Raw genomic sequence first — 19391 nt, forward strand, 5'->3', positions numbered from 1 at the left:
AACAGGCAGTGTGTGTTTGTGTTTGTCTCTGCCCTCCTACAGGGCGCACAAATGAATCGACTTTCTTCTAATTTTGTGGCCTCCCTGCGAAAACTAATCATCAACCAACACCACTTTCCATAAAAAAGACACACCCATACTGTCATGGTTTTGGGTTTTGGGTTCTGTTGTTTCCTGTTTTATTTTGTAGGTGTTATCCTCACGTGTCCGTGTTTTCTTTTAAGCTTCCTATCTTTGTCTTTTTCCCACCTTTGTTCCTGTTTGCCTGTCTTTCATTTGTTAGTTAGTTATGCCATGTTTCAGCGCCATATGACGTTAACTCGGCCATTTGTGTACCAAGATTTTCTCCAACTTTCTGAATTGTTCCATCTTGAGGGCATTCAAATGAATTTTCCCCTTTTGAAATTATTGGAAAAAACTATTTCCATAGCTCATTTTTTAGAGCTTGCTTTTTTGTTACTTCAACCTGCCTGCTTGGACTTTACCATGGGCCCTTTTTGTAAGCCATCTCACACACATTCATATACACTAGATGCACACATGGGGCCACCAACCTCCTCCCGCCATCCACACAAACAAACAGTCATTTATTTTTTATGAAGCTACAACAGCACAGAGGGCAGATAGTGTTCTCATCTGAGCATAAAGCCACCGAACCCGTCCATTCCCCCAATTAATCCAAACACATGTCACACAATCGAGTGAGAACAAATCAGCCTTGGATGTTATTATATAAGTCGTTTAATTAATTAGGCTCTTAAATGCTGATCATGCTCCTTGATTTCCCTCCGTTCTTGAAAGTGGGGCTTTTACCTGTAGGGATATCTACGGCAGCTTTAAACCATTGTTAGCCAATCATACCATCTCAATATTTAAATACCGAACCCTTTTTTCTCGTTAAAGCCTGAAACCTGCTTTAAGTCCCTACTATAAGAGCCACTTCTGTCTTTGTGAACTGCAGCACTCTCGGTCATTCCCTCCTGCAGACTGCCCCTCGTGTCATTGAGTGCTCTCATATCCACTCGCGTACATACTGGAGAGAATTCAGCAGTGCACATAGTGCCGACTGATAAAAGCAGACGCTGAGGCAGATTTGCCGGCACCCGGGCTCAGTGCCACTGAGGCGTGTGCACATGAGTTTGCGCACCACACACACAAGCTCTGTCCCCGTTTCTCGAACTTCGCCGCGTGTACTTGCTCTCTCTCTCTTCATTTGTATTTGTATTTTCTGCCATTTGCTTTCCCGCCAAGCGCCGAAACATTTTGTTGAAATTTGCTTTATGAAAAATTAACATGACCTAGCCCTTTTCCCAGTGACCTAGTATTGTCAGAGCTTCTGTGGCTCCCCTTCAAACAGCACTGGGGAGCCCTGTGAGAGAATTATATCTCCGCTGCCAGTTTGCCGAGCTCTGGAGGGCAAGTTTTTAAGGATAAGAAAACTGTTGAGGAAAGCGAGTAGGGCTGTGTGAAGACATCTCGAACACCCCGAGGTTTTAAAAGGGGAAATTCCACCGTGCTGTGTGAAGCTGAATGTGAACAACACCCACCGGTGCACCTGGAGCTCTATGTGTGTGTGTGTGTGTATTTGCTTGGGCTGCTTCTTCCTGAGTTATCAGTCCGCAACCAGACTCCTCCTGGCCTGGGAATAAGAGGCTGCTTTAAAAGTTTGCATTTCTTTATAGTTTCAAACTCATAGCTTTACGGCTGTTTTGCTGTGGTGTGCAAAAGAAGGTAGATTGTGATTTTGCCGTCACAGAGGAGTGCTCTTTTCATTCCCCTGCATAGAGTTTTCACACCTTTTATGTAGTTATTTTTATATGATTTTGTTCTCAATCTCAGAAGCTTCTAGTGGAAGTGATTCTTTTAGTGATTCCTTTCTTGTCAGGGTTTGGGGGAAGTTTCTGGATGAGTATGAACTGCAGCAGGTATATGAACTTTTAATAGCACTTCGTGTTTCCATTTCTACAGCCCAGCACATATCTGTTCAGTAGGCGGTTTTGGTCGGACATTTTTATAGAACAGCTGGAGCTCAGAGAAAGAGAGACAAATTGAAAAAGGGGAAAACACATATTGGCTTGATAACAGTCGGACAGTCCCTGTGTTATTGATTGCTGTTGGGTTTTTACTGGTGAGATTGATGGATGTTTGCCAGGTCTGATTTTATTAGTCTGCACTTAACCAGGTCAACACAGAAGGATGGCGGGGAGATACGAAGGCAATATTTTCTAGCCTCACTCCAAGAGATCGAGCTTCCTAATGACGCCGGCTATTTGTAATAAATATAAAATGCTCTTACCCCTCGTCACAAAAATAAATCAACAAGAAGCTGGAGAGTAAATAACCTTTTTTCGTACTTAATTAAGTGCTATCGCTGGAGAAAAACATGCATTAAACCAGGCACATATGGTCATCTGTTCTGTCGGTGTGAAGTGGCTGCAGCAGGTTTGTGTGTGTGTTTCTTCATCTCTTCCCCCGTCCCCCCGGCCTGGCTCGCCTTATGTACAAAATGTGTATGAAAGCCGACCTCTGTAATAATGTTGCGGAAATTGGAAGGAGAGTGAAAACGTCTGAGTCGGTCTGGCTTGACTGCAAGTCGGTGCTCGAAAAAGCTTCAGCCTTCTGTGAACTGTGAAATTAGCATTTATATTGTAGTGCGTGCTGAATGACGAGCATGCACAGGTGTCACGTTAGGCGTGTAAGGTGACATGTGTGACTGCTTTAAGGAGTTCATGCAGAGGTTTACTTTTAAACGTTGGTGCAGACAGACACTAACTGGCTGAAAACTTCACCGACTCTGAGCTGAAGAAGCCTTTTGTTTCGTCAAGGCTGATTGCATGATTGCATGCCGTTGTTTTGTTATTATCAAAAGATCCCATGAAAAGGCTGAAACTAAAATTCTTTCAGTGAATCGGTTAGAGACTATTTCCAGCCAAAAAACTCTTATCTTAGAATTTATTCACAATTATTCTGCAAAAGCAAATATGTTCTGAAGGAAACATAATGCTGCCTGGATTACGTCATTACGGTCAAAAAATTTGTATTAAGATGTCCACTCGTAGCAACTACAACATAATTATCTTTTTACTGATTGTGTACATCAACTTGTTAAACTCCTTTTTTATTCACATTTACATAGTTTATGCCTATATTCACAGTTGAAGTGAAGCTAACTGGAAGCTGAAGACATTACAGGCGTGTCTGAGCCGACCAATTAGAGGAGACTGAGCACTCAGGTGCATAAAGAGACAGGAGCTAAAAGTGTTTCAGACAGAAGGGGGTTACAGTGCTGGAGCACTGGACAGTATGAGAAATCTGATGTGTTTTTTGAGCACTTAAGGTAAACCTATTCTAGTAGTAACCCACATTAATAAATAATTATTAACCTGAAAATGAGCGTAATATGTCTCCTTTAAAGTTGCTGTTGCCTTACCACAGACCGGACTCAGGACATGAGCCCGGGTGTCACAGTCTTTGTACGGTCACTTTCCAACCCGACTGCCTCCCATTGACTTGCGTGTGGTCCAAAAATATAACACTTCCTTCACTTGAAAAATGTTGTTTGTGAACAAAATCCAGGCACCAATTACTTTTCCTAGCACAGCGTAATTAGGTAAATAAATGAGTATTGTACAAATGTAATTTCTTGGAGACAGGTCTGTGGGAATTAACAACAACAGGATGCGGTGTGGGTGTGTATGTGTGTGTGTCAGCTTAAAATCAACTACACTGCCCATGTTCATTGTGAACAGTGTTTGCCATTAATATTGTATACTTATATTAATATAATATAGAGGAGATGATTGGTTTTAAACTTTTCATACGATCTGTTGGCAATAAGAAAATAGAGAATATCACCAAATGTGCCCTTTAACAGACACACGTGCAGCTCACTCACATTACTGTATCTTGTGATACAGTCTTTGTCATCTGCTTTTCTGTACGTCACTGCAGGTTATTGTTGCTTCACAGCATGAACTATGAGCCTGGCTAGATAAATTGAACCCATATGCAGATTATAGGTGCAGACGGAGCGAGTCGATCAGTCGCCATTTTACGTTCATTCTTATCACAGCAGAGCAGGAGGCTGCGGGTCCTACCGTCCAGCGATGCGACGAGAAAGAGGCAAAGCGGCCCAATCCGCCCCCGACTCCCCCAGTCGCAGTAACAGCTGCGCCACCCGATGTGCACCAAGTTCTCAAGTACTCCCAATTTCAGTGTAACTACTATTTTTGTGGCTTTCGCTGCGAGGAAAATCATTCACCAGTCAGCCAGCTACCACACAAATAAATATTTCCAGCTGTGGCGATGACAAAACAATTTCAATTCTATCCCTGCTCTCAAAATACATCACCACAAACATGACTGCTTATGCTTTACCTCCTGAGAGCTGTCACACTGGCTTTGAATGGCTTATCTGCGGTGAATTACACACACCCCGCTGGAGGCATTTATGTTAACACTGGTAGTTGACGATCTCTTTCACAAGATCATGGTTAAACTGATTTTTTTTGTGCTAGCATACTGTATAAAGAATATCTGCAAAACTTCTATCTGCAGCAATAAAGAAAACAGCTTTGTTTTCCTTTGGTTTGTTTTAAAAATTGGCGAGTGTCAGCAGGAGAAGACTTGTTAATCATTGTTATCTGTTGTTGTTGCCAAAGTAAGTTAGTTTTAGCTGGATCCGCTGGCTGAGTGCAGGCATAGAGCAACAGCAAAGTGGTACATAACGCTGTCTCTTTTATGATGTAGTGCAGCATGAACACACCGGTTTGACAGTTGCATTATTTGAAAAATAGCACAATAAGGGCGGCTCCAAAATACTTCACTGCGGGGCTCCTTAAATCTTCCTACAGCATCAACTAAATGACAAAACAAGACATAAATAAACAGACAGCAAAGCAGAGTTGGTTCTCTAAACGACAGGCTGTAAATACCTGTGTGTCTGGGTGTGTGTCTGGGTGTGTGAGAGTGTGTGTGTGTGTGTGGTGGAGCTTTTGTTTCTTATCCACTTTTTACTGGATGTAACACATTAGCACGCGCCTGTCTGTTCCTGATTTTAGTGCCTGGCTCTGCTTCAAATCCACAAATCTCACTTTTCATTAAAGGCAGCACACCTGATGTGAACTATGACCTCCAACCTCCAAAGGGATGCTTCCAACATTTGTCCTGACCGTAAAATCTTCAGTCAGGTTCTGTAAAGCAATCATATTAAACATTAAAGAGGCAGTCCAGCTATTTAGTAGTATGCTTACAAAATGTTGTGGGGGCTCTCAAGACAACAGAGTCGAAGATATCCTGACTTCTTTTTGTCTCAGGTGTAGGTCAAGCCCCCCCAAAACACTGAATACTACATTTCCCATAATCCAACTCGGCAGAGTATTTTGTTAGACCCTTCCTCTCTTTCTTCCCATGTCTTCCCAAGTTCCCATGAAGTCAAAGTCGCTGTTATCACATATGTTTTGCAGAATGGTACTTTCGAGTTTGTGACTTCCTGGAAAATCATTAAAAAGGTTGGTGACTCATCCTGCACTCAGGAGCGTAAATTCATTTTTCCTCCAATAAACACTTTCTTTATTTTATGATGCAGCCCATAGACGTATTAAAAGCAGAACGCTGCCAGAGGAGTGTTTTGCTAAGGACTGGACTTCATCGATTACTGTACAAAAACACAAAGACTCAGCCGCGGGTTGCCAGGAGTCAAACCCGGCGAGAGAACCACCTCGGTACTGTATTCCGTTCAGCCGCAAACTTCTATCATTGTATTTATACACATACAAATAAATAACAAAAAAACTAAAGCAACAAAAAGTATATTGACCCAAAAAGTCTAGGGCTGAAGATATCACTCAGTCAGTATCCATAAACAAAAAATCCATTTCCACTATGTCAGAAGGAATTAAATGTTAAATCAGGCTATGAATGATATATGAACAAAGCTCTCTGTAAAAACCTTCAAAATAGGAATAAAACATGAAAGTGTGGTGTTTCTTTCTGGCTCAGGGCATGAGGAAAAACATAAAAACACATAAATGTGTATTTGGATGTTTTCTTTCCACAAGTCAGAAAGAAAGTCAAAAGAAAAAACTTTATCACCTCTAGCGTCCCCTTCAAATGCAATAAAAAAGTATAGTATTTATTTTTTGTCGCTGTAAAACGTCTGTCAGTATTTTATCAATGCCCGTGCTTCGTCGTGCTTCCATGCATAGACAGTCAGTAAGAGATGCACCGTCTACAATTCAAACCGTGTGTGTGTGTGTGTGTGTGTGTGTGTGTGTGTCTTGCAGGAGAATCCATATGTGATGCTGCGGCCGAACCATCAGGACCTGGAGGGAAATGACCGCTACGAGGGTTTCTGTGTGGACATGCTGAAGGAGCTGGCAGATATTCTCAAGTTCAAGTACCGCATCCGTCTGGTCGGCGACAGGCTGTACGGGGTTCCTGGAGCCAATGGAACGTGGACTGGCATGGTCGGAGAGCTCATCTCAAGGGTATGTGATTACCTACACATACACAGTCCGGATATATTGATGTTTTCTTCAATAATGGCTTACAATAGATATAAACAGAATAATTCACACACCACATTACATTACATTTGAAATAGTTTGGGCCCTAAAAGAAGAATAATTAAATGATTAAGACCTCCACATAATGTTGCACAACAGGGGAGAATACTGTTGTAACATTTCCCCCAAATACCCTCTGGTCTTGACTTTGTTTTCCGGTCCAGAAAAGTGTAACCGACCCTAGATCATTATTGAAACCACCAACGGTGCTTGTAATTGAGCTCTAAATATTTTGGGAACCCATTTTCCTTTGGGCCCTCTGCAGTCTACTCCACTGGTTAGATTGAATAGGTTTAAACTGTGATTTGTCTGTCCAAAGCATGTTCAGCTGGTACGCAGCCTCTGGCCTCCAGTTGATGTGAATGTTTTCATTAAGATAGCAGATAGCAGCAGTTGTGTACAGCGCTCTCATATATAATTACATTGTCCTGATTATGGGGAAAAAAAAAATTATTATTGCTTTTCTTTGCAGGTTGTCATACTGATGAAATACAATTACAGATCCATTGCAAATTAAAATTTTGATGTAGTGTCATAATTAAACTTACTGTTAACCTTAAGACTGAAATGGCACACTGATTAACAAGAAGATTTTAAAATAGCTATTAGTTTGAAGTTTCAAAAGGGACGTATTATGCTCATTTTCAGGTTCTTAATTTTATTTTGGGATATCACTAGACCAGGTTAACATTTTGTACTGTATTCCCCCTCTGTCTGAAACACTCTGTTTTAGCTCCTGTCTCTTTAAGGCCCCTCCTCCTGAATATCCAGTTGGCTCTGATTGGCCAGCTCACACACGCCTGAGCCTGCAGTGCTAACAACAACGGAGCTGCTGTGCTAAATCAATTCTTACGTGCCAAACTAGCCACTCGGTTTAAATTATGCAAACGTGTGACGTAGTGATGTAGCGTGATGTCACAAAGTCACCAAATTTAAGGCGGGACTACTGACGAGGCGTTTCAGGAGCAGTGTTTTCTGTGGGAGAGAGGCAGACTTTGAGCTTCTTAACTTTCAAGAACGCTTACATGCATATGAACCTATAAAACACACTGAAGGGAAAGAAACAAATGAAAAAGAATAGCTTGTTATTATTCTAGCATATTATATTGCACAGTTGACACTAAAACAAGAAGTTTCTTTTTAACTCTGTACAGATTTTGATGCCAAGCTTCCAATTTCATTTCACCCACGACCGGTGATTTCTTAAATTCTTATCTAACTGTTGCTCACAGGTATCTTCATCTCTCTCTGCCCTTTAAATTACCAGTGTGGTTGAACCATTGTATGTACTGTACTGTTTTCCAAACCCTTCATACAAAATAGCATCTATCTGTAAAGAGGACTTTCTATAACCTAAAAGCATGAAAGACCATTCAGAAATGTAGAGTATGCCTGTCAGCCATCTGACTGCAGCGAATCAAGCTTTTGTGGCAGGCGATTCCAAGCTTTTGAACGGTGTCGACATGTAAGCACACCAATGTCCAAAGCATGTCCTAAAGGCACTCACACATACAAAAGTCTATCGCCCAGCTCTCCTATAGTTCACAGCTAGCAGCTTTACTTCATGTCATACACTCTATTTTTCATTCAGCAGTTGGCCTTTTCAGCTTAAGCACTGTGTTTTCCGAAACAGTCACGGCTTGTTGGTGGCATGTTCCCTGTCAGCTCCTTTCCTGAAGCCGTCCGAACTGACCTTAACAGCCTTTCCTCCTGAATCAGTCTATGTTGTTGCAGTTAAATCTCTAAGTGAGGTCCTACACTCTTCCAGCTTCACTGTATGTGGCTGTTAACAGGCAGATAAGGGAGGAAAAGAAGTGAAATGAGCAAAAGGAAAAGAGGAATGAAGTAGGCAGGGACTGAGGCGATCCGAAGAGGTGATCTGTCTTAATTCTGTGGGCTAATGGAGGGCAAAGCCATTAAGTATGTAAAGCAAATGAGTGCCTGCTCGTGTTACTGTCACAGCCTGCCACCACCCTCGTCCCACGCAAGTAGCCTGTGGAAGGCTGACCTTCAGGAGGGTCAACATGTGTTTCAAGCAGCAGCTGGAGTGGCAAGGCAAGGGGCGAAGGGAAAGTCTCGAGGGGTGCTCGAGATGGATTTGCCATGGGGTAGAGGGACATCTGGAGGGATGTTCCACAGTGGACAGAAAGGCTCAAGCTTGTTTGGATAAAAGCTTAGAAGCGGATGGAGGGTATGGCGTAGGAATACAAAGACAGGTTGCTGGTTTAATGGATGAAAGTTGAAAAGTTTCCAGACAGCTAATATCTGCGTCCCTGCCAGTGCTGTTCAGACTGAACAATATTTCACTGTATGAGGCTGATTAGTTTGACGGGTGTCAGACAGCCTGGGCTCACAACGAGACATGCCAGGAGAGATCCAGACCAGTCTAAGTACAGTATGTCCTGGTTCCTTAATGCATAGTGCTGCAGTTAAAGAAGAGAGGCATCACCAATGACTAAACTCTTCAAGACAAACACTTCGTCCTGGAGGGTTATGTTTAATTCATCGCTTACATTCACATTCAAGTGTTATTTAACTTTTACCAGTTTAGCATGATACGACTGAAGCGAAAACAGGTATGATGCAATATTGAACAGTCGACATTGCATTGTGGTTTTTTTTTTCCAGTTATACTAGAAGGCACAACAGCAGGCAGGCAGAGGAATCCAGTAATCAACATTAATATTCTATCGTCGCATAAATATTTCAGCGGCTGTTAGGACGCTTGTGTGTCTTCATTTTTCAAAGGATCAGTGACTTTCTTTGTTGAAATTGCCTGCGTGTGGCTTCCTCCTTCCGGCGCTGGGAGCGGGCGATCACATTTCCAAAGACAGAGAAAGAGAAATGAAAGTTGGAGGCCTGGCACAGCTGATGATGCAGGGTAGGGCAGTGGATAGGGCAACAGGGGCGAGGTTACAGTGGCGAAAATTTTAAGCGTAATGCGATAATTGGAGCACAGAAACAGCGGGATCGGGGCTTTTAGGTGAAGCTCTAAATGTCATTCTTTGGTGTTTTGAATAATCACAGGAAAAAAAAAAAAATTCCACATAACATCAAAATGAAAGTTGTAGTCAAAAACGCTCTCTCTGATGTCCCTCTCTTTTCCCGGAGATGCGAACACTGTGTTGTGGATTTTGAGTGACGTCTGCAGTGCTGCCTCCGCCGCTGCAGCAGAGCTCCTTTCTCCTCCCTCTCATCCTCCCATTCCTCTCCATCTCCCCAATCCTCTTAGTTCTCCTGCAGCAGACAAAGAGCAATGCATTGCTGCTTTCACTCTTTGCTCCTCAGGGAGATGAAAAATCCCTTGCAGTTGCACTTTGCTGGCCTGTATTATTAGCAGGGAGCCATACGGCATTCACCGTACATTGACCGTTTCTATGTGTGTGAGTGTGTGTCTGTGTGCCTCTAAGTGTATGTTTTACCAGCCGTTGCTTTGTCAAGTGATTTGTCTTGACAGCGTTCCCTGGGCCGGCCACAATGGTTACCCTGATCTCTCTTGTGCCCTGCACGCACACACACACACACACACACACACACACACACACACACATACTCACACACTGCCAGTGCTGGATTATCTTCACCAAAGATAGCGCTATTGGCAGACAAAGAGGCTATGGGATACAAAAGGGAATTATTAGAGAATTAGCATCTAGTAGCCCACTACTTATGTCATCCTCGTCTTCTTTTCAGGCACTTAAATTATTGGTTATGTCATAAACTCTTACGGCTCACGGCTGTGTTCGAGTCTTTGGCTGTGTGTTCACATGTATTTACTCACCTTCTCTGTTTCAGAAAGCTGACCTGGCAGTCGCGGGCCTGACCATCACAGCGGAGCGGGAAAAGGTCATAGACTTCTCCAAGCCCTTCATGACCCTCGGCATCAGCATCATGTACCGCGTCCACCTGGTGAGTTAGCGCCCACATACACACTCCTCCAGTAAATCCTAAAGCTCTTTGGACATACCACAGCAGGCTTTCGAGCCTTGTCTAATGGCTGGAAAAGAACCACTCTACCTTTTGGCCTGTCTCTCTTAGTTTGTCCAAATCCCTCCACAAACTCTCCTCCTGTGCAACTTATTGCCTCCTTTACCTCTCAGCTGCTCCCTTTCCCCTGTAGCTGTGTGTTTTCAAGGCCATACCCTCCTCTTCCTTCGTTCCTCCTCTCCCCCAACCCTTCCTCTCGCCGTCTCCCTTCCTGACATCCTCGCCTTTCTTTTCCCCGCAACTTTTTCGTAGTGTCCAGTTCCTTTCACTTCTCCCGTGTTTGCCCGTTTCCTCCTTCTGTTGCTGCGGCCCCCCATCCTGCCAGCACCAGATGGCCCGTTTTACTGTGTGAACTTCCTGACGAATGTAGCAGTTTCGCAGTTGTTTTCTGCTTGCCCTCGGAATGGGTTTGGTAATCTTATTCACACAAGCAGCGCCCTCCATGCTCCGCAGAGAGCAGGCCCAAGCAAGAAACAGCGAAACAACCAGCAGTGCAGGTGGAAATGAGCCAGTGTTTGCAGAGTCAGTGGCCCATTAATCATCAGTCCTCCCCAAAACCCAAGGTGACACAGCAGAGGCCAGTATGGCAACGGATACAGTCCGAGCTGAGGTGTTCTGCCATGTGCCCTCGCTAACATTAGTGGAGTATCCCAGAGGGGCATTTACACACATTCCCTCATGCTCCTGTACGCCTCCCTCCTCCTCACCTTCCCATAGTCGGCGCACAGCGCTAATAGGTGTAGCAGTGAGGGACTCAATTGGCTGCTGGGTCGCGTATCACCTCTGAAGTAGGAGGCAGGCAGGCGGGTGGCAGCTTGAGGGGGTGATATGGAGCCGATGTCCCTCAGGGCTAGCACACACAGAGGCACAGAGCTGAGGAAGCACAGACTTGACCCAGTTGACGAAAAAAAACCCTGGGTATAAGGTCAATAAGACATGCAGAATGTTGAGATATAGCACTCGTTAAAGGAGTTTTTGAAAAGTGAGAAATTAGTAAAGTACCTGATGAGAGATGTCCCTTGTCTTTACTCCCCAATCGCCCCTCGGCATCCTTTCAGATCTGACTCAGGGCAGTCCCCCTGCATGGCTCTGAAATTCGATGTTTGAATTTCTGTGACTGCACTTGTTTAGTTCTAATCCACTGACTATTGATCTGAGGCATTTCTACAAGGGGCTCTGCTTCTTATTTCAAACTTTAAATGAAAATTTCAGTCTGATCAATAAGAATGGCAAATGCAATAAAATAAAGGCGCCTGTTGGGTTTTAATTACCCTCAGACTACATGGGCCATTCAATCCCCATCCCTCCTCTTTGTCAGTGTGTGCGTGTCGTACATCTGTACAACACACACACACACTGTTTATCTCTTTTGTTGTTTATCTTGTCATTCATTTCTGCGTATCAAGCTGTGACACATTCTGAGCCAATCGATGTGGGCAATATTTTCCTCAACAACAGAATAGTAAAAGGCATAATCTTGTTTGGTAAAATAACACACATATAACATATTATGCTCATTTTCAGGTTCATCATTTTATTTTGGGTTGCTACTAGAATATGTGTACATACTTTAATGCTCAAAAAGCCTGATTATTCAGTCTGCTCTGACTGGTCAGCTCTCACATGCCTGACCCAGCATCGCAAACAATAACAGAGCAGCTGTGCTAAACTCATTTTTATGTGCCAAAGTAGCTGCTAGGCAAAAATTTGCAAATATGTGACATGGTGACGTAGTGTGATGTCACAGTCGCGGAGGTGAAGGGGGGGCTACTGACGAGGCTTTTCAGGGGCAGTGTTTTCTGTGGGAGAGAGGAGCTTTTGGCGTTTTTTAACTTTCAAGACCGTTTCCATGCAGAAGAAGCTATATAAAACACTGAAGGAAAGGAAAAACGCTAAAAAGCATAATAGCTCTCCTTTAATTTCCTGTATGAAACAGCCAAAAGAAATAACAAGAAAGAAACTCCAGTTCCTCCACTATTAAAACCGTCACAGTCAGGTTTTCCTTGGAGCATTTAGAGCAGCGGCAAATTAAAACACTTAATTACCTGTCACATGATTTTGTGCCAGTGTGTTATGTTACACGAAAAGACAGTGGATCTGATTCTCTGAAGGGGGGTCACTGTTGCCTCGATCACTCATTCTGACACTGAAATGAAATCTCAGACAACTTGTCTGCAGAAGATGAGCTCTACCTGTCAGGATTCTCCAGCTTTTGTGCCTTGTAGTACTATATGCACTCATGTAATACTGTATATCATACGGTGTTTGTCCTTGGAGTCATGCATGTGGTTTGAGGCCATTTAATAAATTTGATTTGCTTTTCCACACAAATCAAAGAGCACACCCTCACCTCAGCAGCCTGTAAAATATGTGAATTGGACGTCAGAGTTATGAACTCAGACGTAACCCGGAGCTACTGTCAACCTCATCTCATAAAAGCCATCGCTCCCATTACATTCATCATCTGTGCGACACAAAGCCGCATGCTATAACCCCAAGATCCCAGCACTACATCTGTGCCAGTTCCACATTTTAAACATTTCCTTCATTTTGGGAACTGTGAGACAGTGCAAGCGAGTGTGTGTGTGTGTGTATAAGAGAAAGAGAGAGTGGCGTTTAATTAGACATAGGAGTTAATTAGGGGTGTGTGGAGGCCGTGTCAAATTCAGCAGCTGCCCTGAGGGGAAGAGTGCGGCATACGGAGCTTTATTGACTCTCTGGCCACACACGACCTCAGACAAAATTACACAAACACACACGTAACAGTACAAAGACAGTCTCACATGTTCAAAACACACAGACATAAAGCCAGACAACCTGGCGAGCCCGAGAGGCAGCAGGATGTTGTTGTGAATATAACCCTGTGACCTCTGCCAAATCAACCGCTCTCCGTAGATTGCCCCTGCGGCTATCTCAACAGCCGTAACAGCTGACAGCTTCTGCTCTGACACAATTAGAAATGCACACACTATCAAAGAGGGAAAAAAAAGGACAGAAGGTTGGTTGGAGACACAGGGAGGGAGAGGAAGAAAGACAACATGAAAGAGAATGAGCGAGAAATAGGTAGAAAGAGGAGCAGAAGGGGTGGAGAGACGATGGAGAAATGAGAGCAGAGGAGAGAGCGAGAGTTGAAATGACAATGGGAAGTCTCCTTCAGTGAGTCAGTATGCAGGCAGGCAGCCTCGGGGGGCAACGGTGTGGTATGAATACCAAGAGGCAGGATGACTAGGTGAAATCCTTGACTGGATAACCTCACCAGCTCCTTCAGCCACCCTCCTGGCATGCCGGCGATCCCTCGAGAGAGACGGAGGGCTGGGGAGGGAGGGGCGGGTTGAAGGAGGGACAGTTGAGAGAAGTTGAGGGAAGAGCAAGGGCAGCGCAAGGTAAAATGAACGAGCCCTTCATCTGCGTGTTAAGAGGGAGAAGGCACCGGCGCATACTGTAATGGGGAGCAATTCCTCGCTATTCTATTTGTTGAGATGCACTCGTAAAAACAGGTCATAAAGGGTGTTTCGCCCTCTGTAGCACGTCTCCGTTCTCGTCCGCCCTTTGATTTGCCTTTCGCCCTCTTATCATCTTAACGTGACGATAAACCTCTATAAAATCATTCCTGCCTCTAATAAAAATAATTTAAACGCGGCAGCAAATGTTTATGTGTGAAGAGCCGGAGTAACCTGTGGCCATAATGTGCGCTCATATACTCACATTTGCTGCTTGTTTATTGCAGCCGGCTTAATATCTAACTCATGCGCCGAGGCAACTAAAACTAATCTGTGAGGTCATTATACATCATATTTTCAGAATCTTCCGTCTCTTCCGAGTGTATATCTCCCATTAAACAGTAACTACCAGATTAGCCATGCTTGCTGTGTTTCCCCCAGCCGGAAATCAACTACCTGCTGCCACTGCGTTCAGCCCCGGTGCTCTCTGTGCACCCGGTCGCCCAAGCACGTACTGTATCTGCCCTGCTGGGGTTGACTGACAGCATTGACAGCTGCTGACAAGCTTTGAAACACAAGCACACACACACACAAACACACAGCTCCTGTCAGTCTGTCTTGCACGCACAGACTCACCTTCGGAAATGAAGAGAGAGCAGACCACCTATATGAGCTGAGTGTTTAAACAATGAGACGGACTGGGAGGTGCCTCTCTCTCTCAAATCAGTTCATCACTAATAAGTTATGAATCGCTAAATATGCTCAATATTTGCAGGAATAAGTTATTTATAGCTGTGCTAACATCAGTGAGTGTGAGATGAATCAGAGGAAGGCCACTTGTGAAGGACAGATGCACTGTTTCATAATTTCTGTACATCAAAGGAAGCAGGAGTCAGTCAGCCTGTCCTGTGGGCCACCGCCACTCGAACAAGGTTTCAGCAGTGCACTGTGAACTTAGAAAATATTGGCAAAGCAACTTTCAACCTGCATGAACAGATTTTGGGCTGTAAACACGACACCGGCACATTATTAAAGCTGCCTAGATGAATGGATTAGTTCTGAGCACAGAGTGAACGAAAGCACTCAAGTTGCTGCATTAAAATCAAAACAATGAGCTGAAAGGCACTAAAACATTGTAGAACTGAGAGGACCTGCAGCCGGGTGTAATTTGATCCATTCTTTTGTATCGAAATATTAAATAGTGCAGCTTTAAAAACATCACATAATGGCAGACATCATAGGAACAACAACATGGTCATCACAGTGGTCATATGATCATTAAACTGAGAATGATTAAGCCTGTTCTTTCTAGGACTCACTGTAACAAGACCTAAAATGTTTATAAAGATGGAAAACAATGTTCCAGAGAAAACATCCAGACGCATTTTGAAACATGAGTCTCTGTGTGCTAATTAGTGTGTCTCTTGAAGCCTCACTAAGGATAATTCCTCCTCCAACTCCTGAAACCTTTGTCTCAGAGTCTTAAAGCCGACATATTACAGCACCAGAGTCAAGACTTCTCAGCAGCTCCTGCTGTTTTCCTGTTGTCTTTGTGATCTCTGTCTCTCCTTACATTCCTCTCTGTCTCTATTTCTGATCCGCTCTCCTGCACCTTCATTTCTTCACCATCTGTTGGCTCGGGAGTCTCCGCAGCTCTCTTCATCTTAATAATAGCACCTTGGTGGGAGCTTAAGTTGTGGACAAGCGGGGCAAGCAGTTAACAAAACGCTGATTCAGCATGCACCAAACTGGACCAGCAAACAGGAGGACTCATGTCAGCACATCGTGCTGTTACCCTTATAATCCCAGTGCCAGTGAGAGGCAGCTTGGCAGTGATACTACAACAGAAGTATCTCAGGACCTCTCAGATGGCCATTGGGTGTTTCACCATTCCACTGTTCTATTTTCAGGCAGCTATCATCATCATCTCGAGCATCACACTCTATAGATAGACGGACACGCATTAGGAACTGGCAGGCAGATTTTAATCTCTCAAAAAATTATGCTGAATCTCACTCTCCTCTCCTGCTTTCTGCACCGCTAATATGCAAGTGATTACAGGCGCATTAATGAATTTTTCGTCTCTGCGCCAGTCTAAATGGGGGTTCGTTTATCATAACAAATGCCCACCAAAATAATTTCACCCTCTTGGTGCAAATTAAATTTTGGAGGGCCTCAGAAATGTAATGTTGCAGTGTTTTGGAGAACCTTGTTGGGATTTCTTTTGTTAAAGGAGACATATTGTGTTTATTTGCAGGTTCCTAATTTTATTTTGGGTTACTACTAGAACAGGTGTACAAGCTGAGATGCTCAAAAAACAGTTCCAGTTTCCTCATACTGTCAGGTGCTGCAGCGCTGTAACCCCTCTGTCTGAAACGCTCTGTTTTAGCCCGTCTCTTTAAGCCCCTCCTCCTGAATACCCAGTATGCTCTGATTGGTCAGCTCACACATGCCTGAGCCAGCACCTCTAACAACAGCAGAGCAACTATGCTTAATCAATTCTTACATACCAAACTAACCGCCAGGCATACATTATGCAAACGTGTGACATGGCGAAGTCACAGGATTAAAGGCGGGACTACTGACGAGGCGTTCGAGGAGCAGTGTTTCTGCGGGAGAGAGGAGCTTCTGTTGGTGCGGCCATTGACCTTTTGCAAGAACCTAGAAAACTCACTGAAGAAGAAGACAACATTGAGAAATGATTGGTTGCTGCCTGTTGAAGCAGACGATAAGGAAGTTCTCTGTGATCGAGCGTGTCCTTCTCTTAACAACTCTTGGACATTTGGTTGTTTGATCACCTCGGCTGTTTAACTGCCTCGCCGGCCCTGAGAGCCACCTCCATTTCAGAGTCATTAACAGATGGTGGACGTGCATCCGTTTGTAAATGGCTAATATTCCCTCGCTGCGCTATATGCCGCACATGCACATAAGAAATATGAGCACCACACACACATAAATAAGCACAGACAATCACTCTCATACTTGGCAGTGGTTCACCAGTAATTGGTTTTCATTTAGAGGACAATAGCTGTTGGTGATAATTAAACATTAGGAGTTAGCTGCTATATTCCCATTGGTCTACTAGCTGGGAACCCACTTTATCTCCTCTACCACTGGTTACCAGTCCAAACCCATACATAGCTGCTTTGGCACAGCTAGCCAGAGTTATTATCCTCTTTCCCTTTTTTTCTTCTCTCCGAGCTCCCAGCCATACAGGACGTCAACTATAGGTCACAGAAATGAATTTGTTTTTAATGTAGCTGTAATGGCTTACTTGCTTTTATGACCTTTCTCTCTGTACTGCGTGCAACCTTGTGAAGACTGCTGTTGTTAATAATTATGACCTCTAATTGGCCCCATCAAACGTAATTTCATGTGAAAGCATGCTATATACCGATTAACAGGAAGTTGTTAGGACAATTAATTCAGTGATTTTTTTTTTTTTTTTCAGCACCAGAATCCCTGAAATAAAACCTCTTATCTGCGATGTTGTATCAATACCCAGCCCTGCGCCACTGTGTTGACAATTCATGGGAGACTGAGTTTGTGCTTTCATACAATGTTGATCTGAATGTTTACATGCAAATGAGATTCATATAATTATAGTGCTATCAGTTTAGGACAGGGAAAGCTATGCTTATCACATCAAAATCCCTTTATTTACTGTCCCAGTCACCTTTTTCATCTTTTCCAAATTACACAGGCGGCTCTAAATTGTTAAATTGTTAAACACAGACCAAATTGGGCCTGGGGCAAAAGAATCGACACTGAAATTCAGCAACATTTCACGTCAGTTAATCCCGGTACTCACTGTACAGAGGTGACGCAAGAGATTTAGAGGTTCTTTCACATGCTAATTACTTCATCTGCACCTCTACAAGTAAGCATTTAACCTCCCACCACCCAGTTCAACCACAGGCCATGTTGCGTCGGCTTGTTTGATTTGAACACAGGATCAAAGTGTTGCAGTCTGCGCAGGCTTTAATGATTTTAACCCCTTCGCTGTGTGTGTGTGTGTGTGTGTGTCTGTGTGTGTCTGTGTGTTTCAGGGACGTAGGCCTGGTTACTTCTCCTTCCTGGATCCCTTCTCCCCTGGAGTCTGGCTCTTCATGCTCCTGGCCTACTTGGCTGTCAGCTGCGTCCTCTTTCTGGTGGCCAGGTAAAGAGCTCACCAGTAAAACACACTCAGAGATCAAGTGAGACACAAATAAAGGGGGGGGGGGGAACAGAGAGTGAGAACACAAAAACGTTTGTTTGCGGGAGGAAACAGGTGTCTGTTCCCTCGCCTCTCTTGAGTCTCTAGTTCCTCCACACGACGGAGAAAGAGCTGCTCTCCTCCCCACGGTGGGTCTCCAGCATCATACTGACACCTGCTGGTCAGGGAGGGAACTGGCACAGAATATCACTGCTTATACAATGGAAATATTATTAAATTATCATATGAAGACACCTTATGTATTTATGTAACACCAACTGAAACCAAGTTATCATTCCCCAGACAGGTAGATGTATTACCTCTCTGAACAGAGTTTATAGGTGCTCTACTGTAATTGTCGCATGAACAACAACAGTAATTGTTTCTGGTCAAAAGTGATCCTTTCCTAATGCAATTCCAGTTGAAGAGACAGGAACTAAATCCCCTTTCTGTGCGGATATTGCAAAAAAGCAATACTAGGCTTCAGCAGTCTGTATTGGACGAATCAAGTGTGTGTCGCTACTGATGTTACAGTCAGTTTGTGGGATGATATTCCTTCATTGTGATATTATTTCTCTTCCACAGCTCAGGAAACACAAAGACCGAACTTCCCACTGAATTTATGAACAGGAGGAATGATTACATACACTAATATTAAAAGTTGCACAAGCTTAACCAGTTTTACTTGGTGATCTTGAGGTAATCGGTTTCCTCGCTTCTTTTAAGTAAAGTCACGTCACAGGTTTTACAGTGTACTTACTTTATTCCAACGTTGAAATCTGCAATTTTGTTCAAGGTGCCTTTCATTTGGTCGCGTGTCACTGTAACTTCCAGAAAGAAAGAGTCAGAGAATGAGGAAGGAAGTAGGCAAAGGTGCCTGAACCTATCATGAATAACACTTTAATACATAAGCTTGTCTGAGGACATTTCCGCACGAGTCACAAAGGTAGATTTTCAACAGTAGTGGTTGTTGCTTAAAAGGTGCACTATGTAGTTTCAGGGAAAGAATCGAACTCAGAAAGGTCGTATTTACGGTATTAATATGGCAACAATGCAATAGCTACAGTAATGACTCACTGTGTGCTTAAAAAGTGTGACGTTATCCTTTAAACGTACTTTCCTTATAAACCCTAAATACTTTTTCAGCAGATCCGAAGAAAATTCTACAATTTTTTTTAGCACGCAACAGAGTTGTCACATAAC

The 19391-nt window shown here is 43.6% G+C and overlaps 1 protein-coding gene across 4 annotated transcripts in view; it reads left to right on the forward strand.

Annotated features, from left to right (window-relative positions):
• The window catches only part of grik4 (glutamate receptor, ionotropic, kainate 4), a 316509-nt gene that overhangs the window by 284317 nt on the left and 12801 nt on the right, over positions 1-19391 (forward strand). For all 4 annotated transcript variants that reach the window (XM_084350733.1, XM_084350736.1, XM_084350734.1 and 1 more), the window contains 3 exons: positions 6285-6488; positions 10362-10475; positions 18043-18152. In XM_084350733.1, the coding sequence (XP_084206859.1) occupies positions 6285-6488; positions 10362-10475; positions 18043-18152 (428 nt within the window). The remainder of the gene's footprint in view (positions 1-6284; positions 6489-10361; positions 10476-18042; positions 18153-19391) is intronic.

The sequence above is a fragment of the Pagrus pagrus genome (genome assembly GCF_965226575.1).
Source record: "Pagrus pagrus genome assembly, chromosome: 4".
In the NCBI taxonomy this organism is placed as follows: domain Eukaryota; kingdom Metazoa; phylum Chordata; class Actinopteri; order Spariformes; family Sparidae; genus Pagrus; species Pagrus pagrus.